The 19,132-nt window shown below is 41.2% G+C and overlaps 1 protein-coding gene across 2 annotated transcripts in view; it reads right to left on the bottom strand.

The window, feature by feature from the left end:
• The window catches only part of CAPZB (capping actin protein of muscle Z-line subunit beta), a 108,142-nt gene that overhangs the window by 46,424 nt on the left and 42,586 nt on the right, over positions 1-19,132 (bottom strand). For both annotated transcript variants that reach the window (XM_044996160.1, XM_044996161.1), the window contains exon 3: positions 2,825-2,946. In XM_044996160.1, the coding sequence (XP_044852095.1) occupies positions 2,825-2,946 (122 nt within the window). The remainder of the gene's footprint in view (positions 1-2,824; positions 2,947-19,132) is intronic.

The raw sequence follows: 19,132 nt of genomic DNA, 5'->3' as shown, positions 1-19,132 counted from the left end.
ACAGATGTACCACCACCGATTTAACATGGGTTTGTATATAGTGCGGTAACCCTGGGGCTCTGGCAGCGGGGCTCGGGCAGTGCTTTAAAGGGCCTGAGGCTCCCTGTGGCCGAAGCCCCGGGCTCTTTAAATCACCACTGTAGCCCTGCCACTGCTACCCCGATATAACGGGGTTTCACCTATAATGCGGTAGGGATTTTTGGCTCCCGAGGACCGCATTATATCCGGGTGGAAGTGTATTAGTTCAAAGTGGATTCTCCAGAGACCAACAGACAAAGGACTTTTAGATAAATAGCTAAAGTTTAAACTGACTCAAGGCCTTTTTTCTGATCCAGCAAATGGATTTCTGATCCAGCTTCCTTAGGGTAGCTGTTGGGCAAAGGAAATGCAAACATACTCTGGGTACTGACCAACTTGGATACAGAAACCAATTAACATCCTGGAGTTTTTCAAAAAAAGTTTCTAGACCCTCTTTGTGGGCCTGAGCGAATCATCTCTGTTGGAGCAATATCTCGTAGAACTCTAATGAACACTTCACCTTAGAAGATTCTTTCTTTCTTGGCTCCTTGTCATACAGAACATCTAAAGAATTCACTACAATTTATGCAGCCTCTGCAACTCAGACAAGGCTACTTTCACAACTTTGCATCTCAGCAATTTCCCAACCCCACTTCCACCCCTCAGCCCCCAGAATAAAATGACCTCAATATTTTCTCTATGTCCATCATCTGTAGTAAGGACAATACTTTGCATGTATGTCACATCTTTCATGGCTCTTGAAGTGCTTTTGAAAGACCTAGTATTATAATCAGGGCCATCCATAGGGGGGCGCAGGGCCCAGGGTAGAAGTGATGAATCCGTCACTTCCGGGACCCACCTGTCACTTCCAGGACCGACCGCACCAGCCAATCACACTGGCCCGCTGGGCCCCCCAAAGCACCAATTTGCCATACCCCAGGGATGGCTCTGATTATAATTCTTTTTAATCCTTTTATAATCCCATAACCTTTTTATCCACTCATATAAACAGACAAATTAATGTATTCAAAGTAGGTCAATCTCAAAACTGGAAGAAAACCTGTGATTCCAAGTCTCTTACCATCACTAAATACACTGTCCATTCTTGGGAAAGGTCAATTCCCCTTCCCTCCCCACCCAATCAAAAAAAGGCTGTTTTCCGAAAGTTCATCTTGGAATGGAATTCTTGGACCATTCTAAGCAAGTAAGTGGAAGCCACCACTCCATGTTACTTTTTAAGCAAGGCATGCCTGAACCACTGAAAACATTTTCAGTTGTCACTACTAAAGAATGTTAGCTGTTACTTTAAAGTAACAATGGAAGCCAGAACCTTGGAATGGAACCTTTCTAATCACAACCCGGAATATATACATACTCAGTGACAGAGGTAAGAGGGCTTTGTTTTGCTAACCTGGGACAGAAAGATTAATGATGGCCATTATAGTGGTTTAGTACTCCCATGTAAGAGAGGAGTAAACAGTAGGCAATTTAACATTCACAAAACTTTCTGGAGCACAGGCTGAGTCTCTTAATGAAATCTTTGGGACTACGCCACTATTATTACAATCATTAGAAGGAAGTAGGTACTGGATAAAAGGAAACTATTTCAATTTAAGGCTCTGCAAATATTTCCATTGTGACCCTGCAGTCACCGGTTTGTAGTGCTGGCACCATTACTCTTGGTTGAATTTTAGAGTAGAGGATCTTCATCTGAACGCATTAAGCCAAAATTTAAAGAACAACTGTAAAAAGATCAAAAAACTGAAGGGGAGAACCTGGATCAGTATGGGTTCACAGGACTGGGTATAAGTCATAATCACAAACCCTCCTAAACAAGACAGCTTTCTGCACAATCATTCAAAGAAATCCCTCTTCTGCATATTATGAATATCTAAGTAGTTAGTCCACAATGCACATTAGCTATGGGGAAGAGATATTTTTTAGCAGTATGCCCCTACTAAAAACTTAGGATGGGATTTTCAAAGTGAGCTATTAATGTTAGGTGCCCAAATCACATTTGTCCCCTTTGAAAATGCCAGTCAATGTTTCCTTTCTAGTATGGAGGCTCACCTAGAGCTGTACAAATAGAAGATTTTGTTTTGAATGCCATCATCAATTTTTCCCACTGTCCTCTACTCTGGAGATTTTCCACCCTGGAAACCACAATATATCACTTACAGACAGCATAAGTAGTGTCCCTTTAGATGGCCAGCTCTGGTGTTAATCCTCTAAAATAGAACTGGATGATAAAAAGTACAGAGCCCAGAGGAATCCACTTTGCATCCACCCCAATTTAGCAAAATATCTGAACATGTGACCAGCCCCCATGAACTTCAGTGAATCAACTAAGGCCATAGTATAGATTCCAGTGACTCAGGAGCAACCAACCTAGTGCATCATCTGTGCTAAAATGCGTCTCATTCCTACCACAGTCTGTAGTGGCTCTCCCACTCCTCCCCAAGATATCGGACTAATGGCAATATTTCCAGGTTCTTGGAAGATTAACTCAGTGGTCTTCTAGTGCCGAGTAAAGAGGCAGGAGATGTTAGGGGTTGATTCTGACACTCTTACTTGTGTTGACCACCACCTTACAGGACTCCACTGGTTCTGTTGGGGCTACTTATATAGTAAGGTATTGTCTAACAAAGGTGGCAGAATCAAGCTCTTCATTAGCAAGTTGAGGTCAATCTCAGCTCAGCTTTGCTCAAAAACAAGAGGAAGAAGGGAAAGTGACGCTGTCTTTTAGTAATGATTTGCACTGCAATCCTTCCATGAGATCAGCTGCATTCTTGGGATATGAGCTCACCTATACGAGTCTCCATCTCTGTTGTAGTCGCACAATAGATAGTCCTTTCCCACCACCTTATCCCGAGCAATCTTCAACGGCTGGTCAACAGAAGACAGGAGATCTTCACAGAGGCTTGGGACCTAATAATAAAAGAAGAGGAGGGGGGCAAACATTAAGATTAAAAAGAGCCAGTTTCTCTACTAATTACAGATTGTGTGATTTGTGGACAGAGTTTTAAACTTTACCACTTAATATCCCACCTCCACACTGTTAAAAAAAAAAAAAAAAAAGCCTAAATTGTTTTCTAAAATCTATTTATTTATTCTGAACCTGCCCCCAAAAAGTTGCATTTAGGATTTTTTCTACCCTATCCCCTCCTCCTCCCGCCCCCTAATTTCAGACTTCATTATCCAGCCACCAGTACGGTCTACTAAATTTAAATACATAGATTCTCAGTGTTAGTTTCTTGCCAACAAAGACCAGTGAAGAGACTGTTGAGAACTGATGAATAAAGGTAAATATTTATAATGGAGTGGAAACCAGAGAGCTGCTAAGAGAATAAGCTGTCCATGCAGCTCTGGGTTGAGTTTAGAATATTTTCCAGGCAGCCTGCCAAACATTAGTATGCTAAAAAAAAATAAAAATATCAAAATACCGGTATATCTGCTACACTGGTAGCTTTTAAATAGATCCATAATCCCAGCTGCCACCCTGTGCTTTATCTGGAGAAAGGAACAAATCCTCATCTGAATAGAACATGGCAAAGAATTTTTGACATACCGCAGGGAAGATGTAATGACATTTTGCAGCACAAAGCTGGTGTAAGCCTCAGCACAAGTAAGCGAGCAAGTTCTTTCCCCTGGTCTCTAGCCATAAAGCAGCAACACGAGCCACACCAGCACTATCAACCTTCCCTCTGCTGCAGGCTTTGCCAAACTTAGAATAGTATCTGCCCACTCGAGTAGTTTCCTCAGTGCACCAACTCCATTTCCCCTGTACACAGTTTAGAATAGCTATTTGTCATGCTAGAGTGTGCCATGTTCAGTCTGATGGCTAATCATCAAAATACTTCCTAGGGCCACTATTAAACACAACTGGTGTATCTTGCATTTCACCTGGGGAAAAAGGAGTTCTAGAATTTGTTTAAGAGACAGACAAAAGTATAACATTTAGATGTAAATACTGTTTGATATCACATATATAATTAAAATAGACTAGATTTTGGTTGCTTGGAGAGATCTGAAGTGTGTGTTTGTTTTTTTCAGATTCTGCTATTGTTTCTTCTCCCTTATGTATACACTTAAATGAACATTAATGTTAAAATATAAATATGCAATTTCATGCTGGCATGAAATCACTATGTAAACTGATAATGCATGTAATTTTCTGAAAGTATCCCAGACAGGATAAATTTAAAACATTTATCAAACAAATGGCTTTAAAAAAAATAAAGCTGACAGGCACATTAGTAACAGGAGATTATACAGGTTAAAAATCAGATCCATCTTGGCTGTCATATAAAACATATATAAATATGTGGGATAGGGAGTTAGGTTCACCTACATTAAATTCATAAAGTGGTTTTAAACCAAGATTGCAATGTTTTAGTATGCTATGATAGTACTGTATTATAATCATTAGAAGGGAAGATATTAGCAAGTCTTAAAAACCTCATGTTGATATCTATAGAAAATGAAATTGTAAATGGAAGTATCATTGCTGCTGCTGCACTGACGGGAAAATAATGAAATTAATGTGTCAGTATACGCTTTCCATGCCCTTAAGAATAACAAAACAGCAGTGCAATCAAATAAAATAATATAAGAATGACTTGCTCTAGCAGTATCATGATATATTGCCCGTATAATGTGATATCACCTTGGCTTTTCCATTTGTAGAGGTACTAGAATTTTACACAGTTAGCTCAAAACTTCAGTAAAAGTTAGCTGACCTACATGTCTTTCAAACCGTTAACCACAGGATTCAAAAAGTTTTGAAAGATGCACGTAAAAAAGGAGGCTGGGATTTGTAAAGGAACCCAAGGGAGTTGGGAACCTAGCTGCTTTGAAAATCCCAGCTGTAATAAACACCTGTTTTCCTCCTTCGAAGAATCTGTGGTTTGACATAGCTAATGTATGAAAGTTGTGGGAGCTATTTAGCTATATTATTGCCTATTAGCTTTTGATATTTGACATTTGAGTCAAGGGTTCGAATAGCAGCATTATATTAGAGAATGTTTCCCAATGAATTTAAATGGCTTAAAGGATATTTCCTTAAATTTTAGATCTGAGTGTCGGCAGCTGCTTGCTACTGTAGGATACAGAAGATCGGCTGTAAGCCCGCTTGGTGTAGGGGCCTTAGTTAGGTGATTTATCTATCTAGCTTGCCAAGTTAAACATAAAATGGATTCAATTTTTCTTTTTAAATAAATTGCCTGTAGAAATTCAGGGGAGGAAGGAAATCCAACAAGCTCTACTGGGCACCATGTACAAATTACCTAGAGGTTATGAAATTGCCATGCTCTCAATGGCACTATATCACCTCACCCCATAAACAAGCAGATTATTTAATCTCAGCAGTCATGTGCCTTGGTCAAGTCCTGCGATGTGGGATATACAAAGGTTCACGCTAGGAGGCTCAGCTGCTTCTAGGGGACAAGCGGCTCAAAATTGCAATGTAAGAGGAAGTGTTTAAACGCAGGAGTAAAAAAGAAGTGAGCATTTTCTAGAAGAAACTGTTTCATTTTTCCAAAATTGGACAATCCAATACTCTAAGGAATTGGTCATACAAAGGAGATACAAATCAGAAGTGTCATACCACAAACTACGTGAAATGATGTGTGTGTGTACATACGCCCATCTGGTTCTACTTTGTCTCTTCCTCCTCTTCTCCATTAGCTATTAGTTTTACAATGGTTATTCAGGCAGAGAGCAACTCGAGATGAACTCTTCAGTGAAATACACAGTAATTTCAGACACATGTACAATACGATCCAAAGTGCCTTTGTCTTCAGGAACTATACTCCCTCCACCTCCTAAAACTAGCCAGCTGAATACATTCCATCTTCTGATTTGCTTTATGGCCAAGTGCCCAGCCCCTAGAGATAAGAATCTAGAAACACACTGTTCATTTTGTTGCCCATTTAGATGAGTAATAGTGATGAAAACATGATTGGGAAACGAGTGGCATTCTTCCCAAACTCCAATTCCAATCCACTTCTGTTCCTATCACTTTGGGTTGGAAAAAGCCCTACAATGCAAGTGCAGCAGGAGACCAGCAGAGGTCTCTTTACTATTCTTCAAACAGGCAAAACTGAACTTAGTTTTAAAAGGACACAGCAGATTGAGTCAATTCCACTGCAAAATAGTTGCTATGTAGCCACCTGGATTCCCCTTGCTAAAATCAGGATAAGAGAAGATGTAACTGCAATTTCTCTGTATTCATGAGACTGTTTAGCAATCTGGCTTACCTCTGCCAGAAACCACCACCACAAACACAGCAGTGCAACTGTATCCACGTAAGGGCACAACCTTAACCAAAGCTCTGGGATGAATACAATGGTCAAAAACTTTTCTCCTCTGGCTCAATGGAATGCTCTACAACAGTGGTCCCCAACCTTTTTACGCCCCAGATCACTTTTTAAATGGAAGGGCAACCCAGGATCTACCCCGCCCCTTCCCCAAGGTCCCACCCACTCCATCCCCTGCTCTCTTCCCCCCCTCCCCCATCCTCACTCACTTTCACCGGGCTGGGGGAAGGGATTGTGAAGGGGTGCGGGCAGAGGCTCTGGGCTGAGCCTGGGGCAAGAGGGGGTGACGGGTGCAAGCTGTGGGAGGGTGTTGGGGTGCAGAAGGGAGCTCCAGATGCAGGGGGTACAGGGTGCAGGCTCTGGGAGGGGGGCTGGGGCAGGGATGCAGGCTCTGGGAGGAGGCTCAGGGCAGGGGGTTGGGGTGCAGGAGGAGGCTTAGGGCGAGGGCTCCCGCCAGGCAGCACTCACCGCGTACGGCTCCCACTCAGCGGCACAGCGAGGCTAAGGCAGGCTTCCTGCCTGCCCCAGCCCCACACCACTCCCGGAAGAGGCCAATGCACCTCTGCGGCCCCTGGGAGAGGGGTGGGGGGCACGTGGCTCTGCACACTGCCCCTCTTAGCAGGCACCACCCCCAAAACTCCCTGTTCCCAGCCAATGGGAGCTGCGGAGATGGTACTTGCAGGCAGGAGCAGCGCACAGAGACCCCTGCCCTGGGGGCATGCTGGCCGCTTCCAGAAGTGGTGTGGGGCCGCGGCAGGCAGGAAGTCTGCCTTAGCAGGAGTCCTGCTACACGTGTGGAGATGGCGATCGATGGGTTGGTGACTGCTGCTCTACAATAAGGGTCTAGAGCTCAACTGTACAGAAGACAGAACTTTCTCTGGGGCCAGACCAAGAAGGGAAAATAATTTTGCCAGGAATTAAGGGCCATCACAAACACCACCACCTTCCACTCTGAAGTGCAAGGTGCATTCTTTGACATTGCTTTCTCTAATAGATACATAGCAATTACTATATAAATAAAACCCTAACCAAAACAAGATACTCCACTGCACACCCTTCTCCCTCCAGATAGAGGATGAAAGAACAAACCAACACATGACAGATATTAGTCATGTCACCTAAAGCACTCAGTTAGCGCTCAGATACTATGGCGATGAGCATGGTGTAAGAACCTGAATAGAACTATTAACTGTAAAAAAGGCAGCGCTTTCAGGGACAATTGCAGCAAAATCAACTACTTTTCACTCCAAATAAACTGATAAAAGGTGGCATTCCTTTAAGTCCCTCAGTTTACCCACACGTCAAATAAGATAATGACGACCTCACAATGATGTTGTCAGGTTTACTTTAGTGCCTAAAGACCTTTGAGGGGGCTTAAAAAAGTTTATAATATTAAGCAATATTAAGAAGCTAATTTAAATCCTGAAAAAGGCAGAAAAATTCAGTCGTCAAGTGTTATGGATAGCATTTCACTTAAGAGCTACATGGGCAGAGTCATCCACTCTTTGGAGACTATGGGCAGTACTACCTGCACTACTGGACAGGGAGGCTCAATTTTTAGTCAGCATTTCCCATCTTTCTGGTTGAAATCAAACCATTTCTGGACTTCCGTGAGGTTGCATTGTCTGACCCAAGCTTGTGTCATCTAAAGATAATCACAATATCTTAAGTGTTTATAAGAATTGCAATCTTTTCATCTTCCTTAGATGCATTGTGGTAGGAGTTATTCTGCAAGCTGTAATGGGTAATCAATTGCAATGATGCATTTACTGGATTCTATCCCTTGTTTTGGCACAGACTTCAGAAGGCAAGGAAACTTATGCCTCAGTTTCCCTAGGAATAAAATGACACTTTTCACCTCCAGAAGAAAGTTGAGAGATTTAATACAGTGATGTTTAAAGAAAATCTGAGATACTTCACTGAAGGGGTTATATAAGGGAAATGTATTATTCTTGTTCAATTAACAAGACTAAAGTGTGGCCCAGTCACGCAACGGGGCAGTAATTTTATAGTATTTATTACATCAACTATGTAACAGCTGCTATACTACTTTTCTCAGACTGGGTTACAGGCATACTTAACACATTGGCCTTCACATTCCATGTTGTGGAGCTGCTTATATTGTGAAAGTGGTGTTCCAAAGCTGTCTGTACAAGTTATTTGTAGCTCTAAATGCTTCAGCAACACATGTACCAGGAATGGAGTATTTCAACAGGCACAAGTCTTCTGCAGAGTTCAGACTAGCAGTACCTTTAACAATACAAGATGCTAAATGTAACACGCTCACCCTAAATACAGCAATAATTTAATCTTTGGGTTAGTATTTTATATCAAAAAAGCACCTTTCATTAAATCTCTTCCTCCTCCCCTCCCACTTTAAGATGGTCAAATACCCAGCCCAGCCTGCCCCATGCACTTACATGACAGAGCATATTCAGAGTGTGTAGAATAAGTTTTCATTTAAATAGAAAGTTTCCAAGCCTCATGGTTGCAAAGAAACTCAGCTTGCACTGTAAGGTTAACCACTCTGTCATCTGGAATTTACAGACAACCTGAATCATTGGTTCTGTGCTATGAGAACCCCTTACCTATACCCTCCATTCATTTTACTGTGTTATTAACAGGAAAACCTGATTATACTAAGTATCATTTAAATAGATGGGAAAGCAGGTGGGATCAAAACACACATGGAGGGAACTGGTATTGCTATAAGGAAGGAGATGCTGAAGAAAATGGGACGCTCACAAGGAAGAGGTAGGAGCAAGAGAAAGGGAAAAGGCAGAGAATCAAAAGGCAAAAATAGTGGCTGTTTCCAAAAGGTGATCTTATTTTCCCCAATTAGTTACTTTGTCCCCTTCAGTGTATGAAATAACTAAATTTAGTTTCTACATACAGGTCGTACTTTACCTTTTATCTTTTGCAAACTTCCCCATTTACAACCAAAGAAGTTCTGCCAAGGACTAAATTGAGTATGTAATCCTAACTTCCTACACTGGACCCAATCATCACTATTCAAATTTAAGTTTGGCTTCCTCTGCACTGTTTGAGACTCCCAAGGTATCTTCACTTCTGCAGATGGGCATTACAAATAGGTCTGACTGCCCCTTCACATGTTAGTGTATGGAGACCACCCCCAAAGTAAATAATAAAACCCCACAAAAAGGCAAGTCTCCAGGGCCCAAAATTAGTTGTTCAAACTGGGCTTAAATGGCATTGCTATTCACAGGCATGTACCATGGAATGAGGTGATGGTACTCTACTTTTTTTTTTTTTAAATTAGATATACAATGAATGAGTAGTATAAAGGAAAGAAACTGAATGAAAATGAGACCACCGTATTATAGTGCATGTTGGTTGAACAAGGATTCTGTTGTCTTCTGTGTAACAGTATTCTTCACTGAGTTAGTGAGCCAGGTATTTGGACAAAGTTTTAATTAAGTTAACCATTTTCATATCAGCAATACAAGCGATCACCTGTGTCCAGGCTGAAATTGTATACCTTCTATAGCAGCCAGTCAGCCTAATAATTGTTCCTTCCTGATATACTGCTTGACCAACAGAATCAACTGCATAATCTAGATTAAAAGGTCAAGAGCAGATTTTACATCTAGATATGATCTAACTTAAAAAAAAAAAAAGAGAGAATGCTTGTGAATTGATGGAAAGACAAGAGTTAAAGTGAATAATAATCCAACTCCTACATTACATATATGGGCCCCAAGTTTGTCCTGTGATATGCCCAGGCAATTTCTAGTAGAGTTGGATTTGCGTGACAGTAGAATTCTGCCCCTTGTGTATTACGGATATATTTAGCAACAGATATTAATCTAAAATATTAAGTTAGCAATCTCGGTGGGCTAGGTTGCTACAAGAGCCTTAATTTGTGTCTTTACCGATTTCAGTGTTTACAACTCTAATCCTAATGCTATGCTTTGTTAATTTGCATATAAATAGCATGCCTGTCCATGCTTAAAGACCAAATTACAATGTGCGCCAACCCTCCCGTAACCTCATTTTGGAAAGTATGTGCAAAATTTGGTGGTGTTAAAGGGCTGATTAATTTTGCCCAAGGACAAGAGCTGGAAAGGAAGGCTCATTAAAAGTACTAATAGCTCCAGCTTGATTGAGTTTCAAAAAAAAAAAACCAGTAAACTATGCACTTGGACCTGTCTGCCCTTTGAATTAGACTCTACAAGATGCAGGTGTCTGCTGAGATGCAAGATGCATGCAGCTTTTTAAATAAAAAGCAAAAACCCCAAATTTAAAAACAGAACATTTTAATTGCACTTAAGTCTTTACGGCTCTTATTTTTATTTGAATTCTTATAAGACTGATGTCACTGTATGGAAGTGAAAAAAGATTGTCAACATCAATCAGAAAACCACTTGAATGCAAAAAACAGCCAACACTTAGCCGGCACTTTCATAACAGTGATCAGCTTGGCATGCCACCCAGTTCAGACTGGATTCCTTCCATTTTGGGCCAGCATCTAATAAAATTTCATTATAATTCTACTGAGTCATTCCGCAGCCTTAGAATTTCCTGTTCCAGCAGAACACAGACACAGCTTAACGGATGTTGCGGAAACTTAAAAAGGAAGCCTGGCTCCACTCATCTTGTGCTTACAAACCACCACTGAAGTCACTCCCCCAAATCCACATATGCTGCTAAACCTTAATTTGATCCATCATATGTCTGTGCTCACAAATTCGACACAAGCTTTGTTTATTAAGTGAGACTCAAACGGACTTTGAGGCTGAAGACTCGGATGTAAATTATATTTGCAACAGCCCACCTTTATACATATGAGGTGGGTTGGAAGGGTCTGTGTTTTAAATTTAAAACTGCTATATAGCTAAAAATGAATTTACTACCATAGAAAGGTGCTTGTCTGACAACCCTACAGACCTGATTAAACACTGCTCAGTCCATAAGAGGTACATCATAGCACATCGTACATAAACTGTCTGTAATATGCCACTCTTACCACTTCAAAAGTTATTTTTCCTCCCTTGATATCCTGCTGTTAATTGATTTATCTCGTTAGACTGACCTCACACTTGGTACAGCAACCCCCATCCTTTCATGTATTTCTACCCGCTCCTGTATTTTTCACTTCATGCATCCAATGAAGTGGGTTCTAGCCCACGAAAGCTTATGCCCAAATAAATTTGTTAGCCTCTAAGGTGCCACAAGGACTCATCATAGGCAGTGTCACACTTAGGTTATTTGCAGAGCACTGGAAATAGACCTCAATTCTAATCTTTAGGGACCACATTTAAAGAGTTATGGTAGGTTTTCCTTCATACCCATAAAATCCTTGGCCTTTTTCCTGTGACTGGCAACATAGTGCTAGTTGTTGAAGCACCACCTCATTCCATGTAACCCACTGAATAGCTGAAGACTGGCACCTGGCAGGCCCCAACCAGACCTAGATTTTGACCAATGGCCTCACAGTCCATTTTTGTCAATTTCACGGTCAAAGGATTTTAAAAATCCTAAGTGTCATGATTTCAGATATTTAAATCTGAAATTTCACGGTGTTGTAACTGTAGGGGTCCTGACTCAAAAAGGAGTTGTGTGGGGAGGTGTGGCAGGGTTATTGTAGGGGGAGTTGTGGTACTGCTATCCTTATTTCTGCGCTGCTGCTGAGGGCAGCGCTGCCTTCACAGCTGGGCAAGCTGGAGAGCAGCAGCTGTTGGCTGGGAGCCCAGCTCTAAAGGCAGAGCTGCTGCCAGCAGCAATGCAGAAGGAAGGATGGCACAGTATGGCATTGCCACCCTTACTGCTGTGCTGCTACCTGCAGAGCAAAGCCATTCATCAGCAGCTGCCGCTCTCCGGCCGCCCAGCTCTGAAGGCAGCAGCGCAGAAATACGGTCGGCATGGTATGGTGTTGCGGCCCTTACTTTTGCGCTGCTGCTGGCGGTGGCTCTGCCTTTGGCAGCTGCTGGCCAGGAGCCCAGGTCTGGTCTCCAGCAACCCAGCTTTGAAGGCAGTGCAGCAGTAAGGGTGGTAATACTGTGACCGCCCTAAAATAACTTTGTGACCCCCTGCAACTCCCTTTTGGGTCAGGACCCCTAATTTGAGAAACGCTGTTCTCCCCCCGTGAAATCTGTTTAGCATAGGGTAAAAAGCACACAAAGAGACCAGATTTCATGGTCTGTGATGTGTTTTTCATGGCCGTGAATTTGGTAGGGCCCTAAGAATGATTTTAAAACATGCCTTATAGTGATAAGGAGCTCGGTGTATTTCGCTTGAGCCTGAAAAAGACAAGAGTAAGGGGGGATGATTACAGGCTATAAGTATCTTCATGGGAAACAAATATTTAATAATGGCTCTTCAATATAGCAGACAAAGGTACAACACTATACAATGGCTGGAAGTTGAAGGTAGGCAAATTAGGAGTGAAAACAAGGCGTGATTTTTTAAGCGAGCGTAATTACTTGGAACAACTTGCCCAGGGTCATGGTCGAGTCTCCATCACTGACAATTTTTAAATCGAGATTGGATTTTTTTCTAAAAAATATGCCCTAGAAATTTTAGGGAAGTTTATGGCCTGCTGTAGACAGAAGGTCAGACTAGATCACCACAATGGTGTCCCTTCAGGTATGAGAATCTATGAATTCCAGGAAGTCTTAACTACTTGTGTCACAAATCAGGCTGACGTCACCAGTAACAAGTGACAAAAACAACTATAATTTACAGAAGCACACTAATCTGAAGTGCATTATTGTGATGTACCTATTCCCCAGCTATTCCAGTTTTCAAAAAGGGAACAAACTCAATTTTGGATGAAAAATTGTGGTTTTTATAAAAGCCCAACAAATAAAAGGTATGGGTTTCTTTAAAGTTCCAGTGAAGGTTATTTAAAAAAAAAAAAAAAACATATACACACACCTTCAAGTATTTGCAACCCAAGCTCTGTAGTACTAAGAAATTCAATAGTGAAAGTGGTTTCATTTTTACTGAAGCTTAAAATACAGAGTACAGAAAATGGACTGAAGAAAATTAGATTATTAAAATGACAACTTAAATCTAAGATTAGCAAACAAAGTTACAATACAATTTAAGCTGAGTTTCAGAGTAGCAGCCATCCTTATAGTGTGTATGGTAACACCCATTGTTTCATGTTCTCTGTGTTATATCTTCCTACTGTATTTTCCACTGCATGCATCCCATGACGTGGGCTGTAGCCCATGAAAGCTTATGCTCAAATAAATTTGTACACAAGTACTCCTGTTAATTTAAGCAGAGTGTCCCTTTAACTATTTACATATATTAAATCAGGTTTTGAATTACCATCAAAGTAATCTCTCCTAACTAGATGAGTTTCCTTTTACAGCCACTTGAAAGGAAAAAAAAATGGCTCTCAGCTGAGGAGAATTTTATTCAATGTACCTGAGCCCCTTATTTTAGGCAAAACACTAAGTATTTGCTGAGGTTCTAAACTGAAACATCTAGCTGTTGACTGCCCACTGCTTATCATACTAGCCAACAGTTTTTGAAAAAGCACCACATTAGAGATCTCACTTTTGAATCCACTCTGCTGTCAGCAATGCAGTTCTGTTTTTCAAAGGGTTCATCAGGTGTCTCAGAATGTTTAACATTCTGCCCTCTCCAGACATTCAGGTAACCATCTATTCACTTGCTTGTCTGAATTATGTTTCATGTTGTCTAGTGTTCAGGACTCCAGGCTTCTAAAAGGAGTCTCAAAAGGCTTCACCTATGGCCTCATGTTCTTTGCAACCTGTGCAGCCTAGAAAACAGGAGTCCTCTAGAGGTGATTTCTGTACCTTTTTTATACCGCTAAAAAAAAAAAAAAGCATCAAAAGCACAAGCAGCTATGAGGTGCTTCATTTGTCTGAGTGCACTTTTTGAGCTGCATTGGTGTGATCTTCCAAATACCTGAACTTGCAAATTTAATGGATATGTTTTTATGGAGCAGTTAGTGACTTTATATATAAAAAGAAGAGTGATTTAATGTATTGGGCTTCTATGGGCCCTCTTGGTGCCAACTGACAGAGACCACAGGGGTGCACCAAGCTTACAGGGATCCACTGGGTTTGGTATCTTCATATAGTTCAACAGGTGTCATGTGAGTTCTCTACTGAAAGCTTGTGTCACACTGATCATCAGAATCATGATGTGTAACATATAAGGAGTCATTTATATACTGACACTTATGTTCTTAAGGTCTGGGTTGGGGATAGTGACCAGAAGGTGATAAAACATTTATTTCAGCCAGGAGATGCTTGCTTACCTGTCTTGCTACATATAGACTGAGTTGTATACTTCAGAATCAATGCCTACTTACAGTTTGAGCTGGATGCTAATGAAGGGATTGTGAAGTCTTCAAGGAGGGAAATTTACAGGAAGAAAAACTATGAGAGGGTGTAGTAAGATGAGGCCCTGAAACAAACCCTTATCAAAGGCCCAGTATGAGGCCTGAACTGAAGTAATGGTCAAGACCTTGCTAACATAAAGCAAAGTGAAGCTGTGAGCCAGAGGCAGGCCCTGCTCACAGAAGCTGGCAAGGAAAGGGCTGATGCTGCAAAAAGAGACATACCTAAAAAGGTACTGGACACCAGATACCAGAACATTCGCATACTTGTACACTCCACACAGATAACAAGGAACAGGCTGACCCATCCCAATGACAGGGCCAAAAGGATAATATGATGGATAGAGTTGTTTTGTTTGAACCAACATGTACAAGGTGAGAGGCGGCACCGTGCTACGTAGTGGGGTTGCACCTCAATATGTCAGAAGTGATGTGTAACTTGTTTGTACCTGTGTATAAGAATGCATCCCTGGGGTAGTGTCTTTCTCCGGCCTAGGGGGCAGTGGAAAGTCCCGCCACTGACTGAGGCAAGTCCATTGTCAGGGAGCACATAAGTACTAGCTAGCTGCACCTCAGCAGCACCTTGGACTTCTATGCCGGGGAGCTGGAGACTGTGTTTCTCTTCGACAATAAACCTGGCCAACGTGCCTTCGTACCTTACTAGAGTCCGTGGTCATTGGGGGTTCTCTCGGGGTCTGCTGTGTCAGCTATCTGCGCAGAGCTGGGGCAGAGAGGGAACACACGCACGCAGCCGATTGATATCAACATTGAACAGAGCAGAGCACCACCCCGGTAGCGTCTGACAACAGAGGGTACTATTTGTAAGTGAAGATAATAAAGTCCAAAAAAAATCTAACTGTAGGGACAGGGACGGACAGACTCTGCATCCTTCACAGATAGAAGCCAGCTGACAGCTTGTCCTCTTATGAATTGAGGATCTAAGCCAGTTTGGTCCAGAAAGCATATTAAGATTTAATTTTGTATATAACCATTTGTTTCCATTAATTCTACCTGCTTCTTCTCAAATCTGTTAAATAAACAACTTGTTTTTACCATAAACATATCTAAGTGCTGCGTGTTGAGCAAAGTAGTAATCCTGAGGTGTAACCAGTAAACTAGCATGTACTATTCCTTTGAGAGTAGTGCATCAGAATTCTCTGAGCATCCAGTGAAACAAAGGCTAGACACCCCAGGGGGATGCTTGGAGTGCTGGGGGGTTGGAGTGTGCCTATCATTAACCTGAAAAGAAAGAGCAGGGCCTGCAGAGGCCTGGAAGGCAGTGCTTGTGTTGCTAGAGGCTGGTGGATTTGGGGAATTGATCTACAGTAGGCACAGACAAGGCTTCATCTCACTAAGGGCAGATGGTAGGGAGATCCTTACAATCCTAGGTATCTCCAGGAAGCACCACAGCGTCTCTACTAAAAGGGACCCTTTTTTAGAGCTTTCCTGGCATGAGGCTATGGAAGAGTTTTAAAAGTACATCTATTTCCAAACCTTTAGACCAGATAGACCAGAGAAATGCCCAATTAAGTAGCTGACTAATATTCTACACTTTTTGATACATACTGTTGGCAAGTCTATAATAATGCTCATGAAAAGATATTTTAGTGCAAGTGCTAGCTTCTTTTTCTGCATTTTTCTTCTGTCATTAGTACCTTTTAATTTGCTTTCCTAGTTTATGCAAGTCCTACCCAAAATTAAAAATTCTTCACTCTTCTCCTGTAACGTGAATTTGAGAACTATTCAAACTCCTCCTAGAATTCACGTTTTTTTCTGTGCAGCTGGCCAAAAAAGTCAAAATAAAATAAAAAGTGCACTTGTGAAGATGGAGCATTGTACCTTTGACTAGCTTTATGAAGACAAAAGGAACTCGTGTTGTGCACATTTACTGTTCTGTTTTCAGGTATTTAGCAGATCAGGGCTGAACATCTTTAAAAAGATGATGTATGCCAGTGATAGGCGAGAGTATAGAGGCTAAAGCACAAGACAGTCTTTCCAGCGGCTATCTTGGTGCACTCTCTCTCAATTTTAATTTGTGACTCAGTTCACCTATTAAGTGGATTTTAAAACCCCTTTATTGCAGAGAGGTGTTTTGAAGTTCAATTAAGTTTAGATAAGCTGCTTCAAGTGCATTCCAGGTAAGTGGTGTTGAGCCAAATAATATTCATGACTATGTACATGCTAAATTTGAGTTTAACTTAAATTGGTTCACTCTGCAACAACTTAACAGCTAGCAGTAAGTTTTCTTCTGTCTGGATTATTAATAGCTGGAAGAAATTTTTGGAAAACCATCTTTCCAAGAGAGTTAGGGTTGGTCTATACTGTTCTGCTGGTAAAATTTAAGAATCAGGAAAAGGCTTTTTTGCGCTGACAGAGATGCTAGTAAGAGCCCTAGAATATGTAAAGTTACACTGCTGTAAGTGTGCTTATACTGGCATAGGAACTGAAATAAGTGACACCAGTCACAGACATCTTTGCTGCATCCCCATTAGCTATGTTGACATTGAAAGCTGCAAAAACTTCTTGCATGGACAAGCTTTTAGTTTTCGGGCTCAGAACAAACTAGTCATCTCAAAGAAAACAATTTTGGAGAAGCCTATTTGATTGAAAGGGATCTAAAAAGTACTCTTTTAAGAGGAATTACAATATTAATTTTTACCTCTATGTAAGATAGGCTCTGGGGAAACAACCCCACAACACTGCCATTAAATGTCCTTCTGCAGTGTACAATTTGAAGTTTCACAGACCAATGTCAGAACTCAATTTTTCATATATAGAAGAAATCACCACTTAAAGTAAGTTATTTTAAGCAAGTCACCCATAGACCTAAAAAAAAGGATTCAATTCAAAATAACTGAAGCCTGGATCATGTGCACTAATTTAGTGAGTTAAGATTAATTTGCCCTAGAGCTATTAAAATTTATCAGTTGTCCATAGACTTATTAAATAAGTAGTGCTCTGTCCAGGCTATTTTTCAAATTCTTATCCATCTTGCAGCATAAATGAAAAATCTCAAGTGACTATCCATAATGTGTTTTATTGAGACTTTAGGCATCCATAAAACCTTCGTGTAGTGCAGAGAGTTCCAACATAAATACGACAACAATTGTTTGATTTGTATTTGGCAAGGACAATCTGGAAACTAAAAGAATCACTCATGGTTGGAGAAAGGCTTACATTACAGTTGAATACAAGCCCAAACATTTGCCAGTGTTCTGACTTCAAACCACCTTCTTGGATACTACCTGAGTACTCTGTACAGAGACTGCTTTCAGTCTACTAGGAGACTTGCTTACCCCTGAAAAGAATAAAAAGATTCGTGGTAGAAGCACTGTGAACACTGTTCAGGGGCCGTTTAAATTAGGGAACTGCCTATAGAGCCTATGGAGCAGTCTATTTTCCCCTTCCTTGCTGGGGTGAGGGAATACCTAAATAAGTGGTTTAAATATGCTCTGGTTTCTGAGGACACTATTGTCAATAAGGATCCATTTGGCTTCCCCAGCCATCTCTGGAGAATCAGAACAGAGCCACAGGCCACTATGGGCAGGTCTATACTACCGCTTAAGTTGATCTGACTTGCATCACTCAGCGGTGTGAAAAAGACCCCCCCAGAGTGACAAGTTACAGCGACCTAAGTGCTGTCCACACTGGCGCTATGTAGCTTCCGCTTCTCACAGAGGTGGAGTCGTCATGCTGATGGGAGAGTGCTCTCCCATCACCGGCATAGATGTGCTGAGGTAGCACTTCTAGTGTAGACCTGCCCTGAGGCTCAATGTATTTTTAAAAAGTACCTTGACATCGGTGTATTCGAGTGCCCACCACTGCCCTATTCTAATAGGAGTTAAGCATATATAGTTGAATTTGTTGCTCCACTGCATTGGAACATGAATGGCTGAGAGGCAGCAACAGCTTGCCAGGGCTCACATTTAAGGAGAAGAGAAAGCCTGAAGTACTGTGAATGCTAACGTAGAGATTTGGGTAATGCCCTCTACTTGATATCGAGCCTTCAACTTTAGAAGATGACTAGTTAAAACCAAGCAGGACCATCTATTCAAAACACATCTCTGATACATCTCCATCGGTTCAAAAGGTGTTCCATCATGCAGGTAACTCAATTACTTCAAATCAAGGCAAAGACTGTTACCCATCCTCCTTTACAGTAAGCTAGCTTGGTGTTTTTTTTTTGTTGTTTTTTTTTTTTTTTTTTTTTACAGTTGAGCTTGTACCTTTTTACTTTATACATCAAAGACCCGAAATTGTCAAGTTTGCCTGTTTTCCACCTTGGAAATATTAGGAATATCAACTTTGGTCTTGCACTTTCACAAGCTTTCACTGATGTTTCAGAGCATCTTGGTTATTTTCAATATCTTAATTGAAAGGATGGAAGATGAACAAAGATCTTCCTTCTCTAAAAAGGAGAATAATTGATGTTATAGGTGTTTAAAAACAGTTTTAA

This window comes from Mauremys mutica, chromosome 21 (genome assembly GCF_020497125.1).
Source record: "Mauremys mutica isolate MM-2020 ecotype Southern chromosome 21, ASM2049712v1, whole genome shotgun sequence".
Taxonomy (NCBI): Eukaryota; Metazoa; Chordata; order Testudines; family Geoemydidae; genus Mauremys; species Mauremys mutica.
The sequence above is the reverse complement of the archived record's forward strand: the minus strand, read 5'-3'. Positions and strand labels throughout refer to the sequence as shown.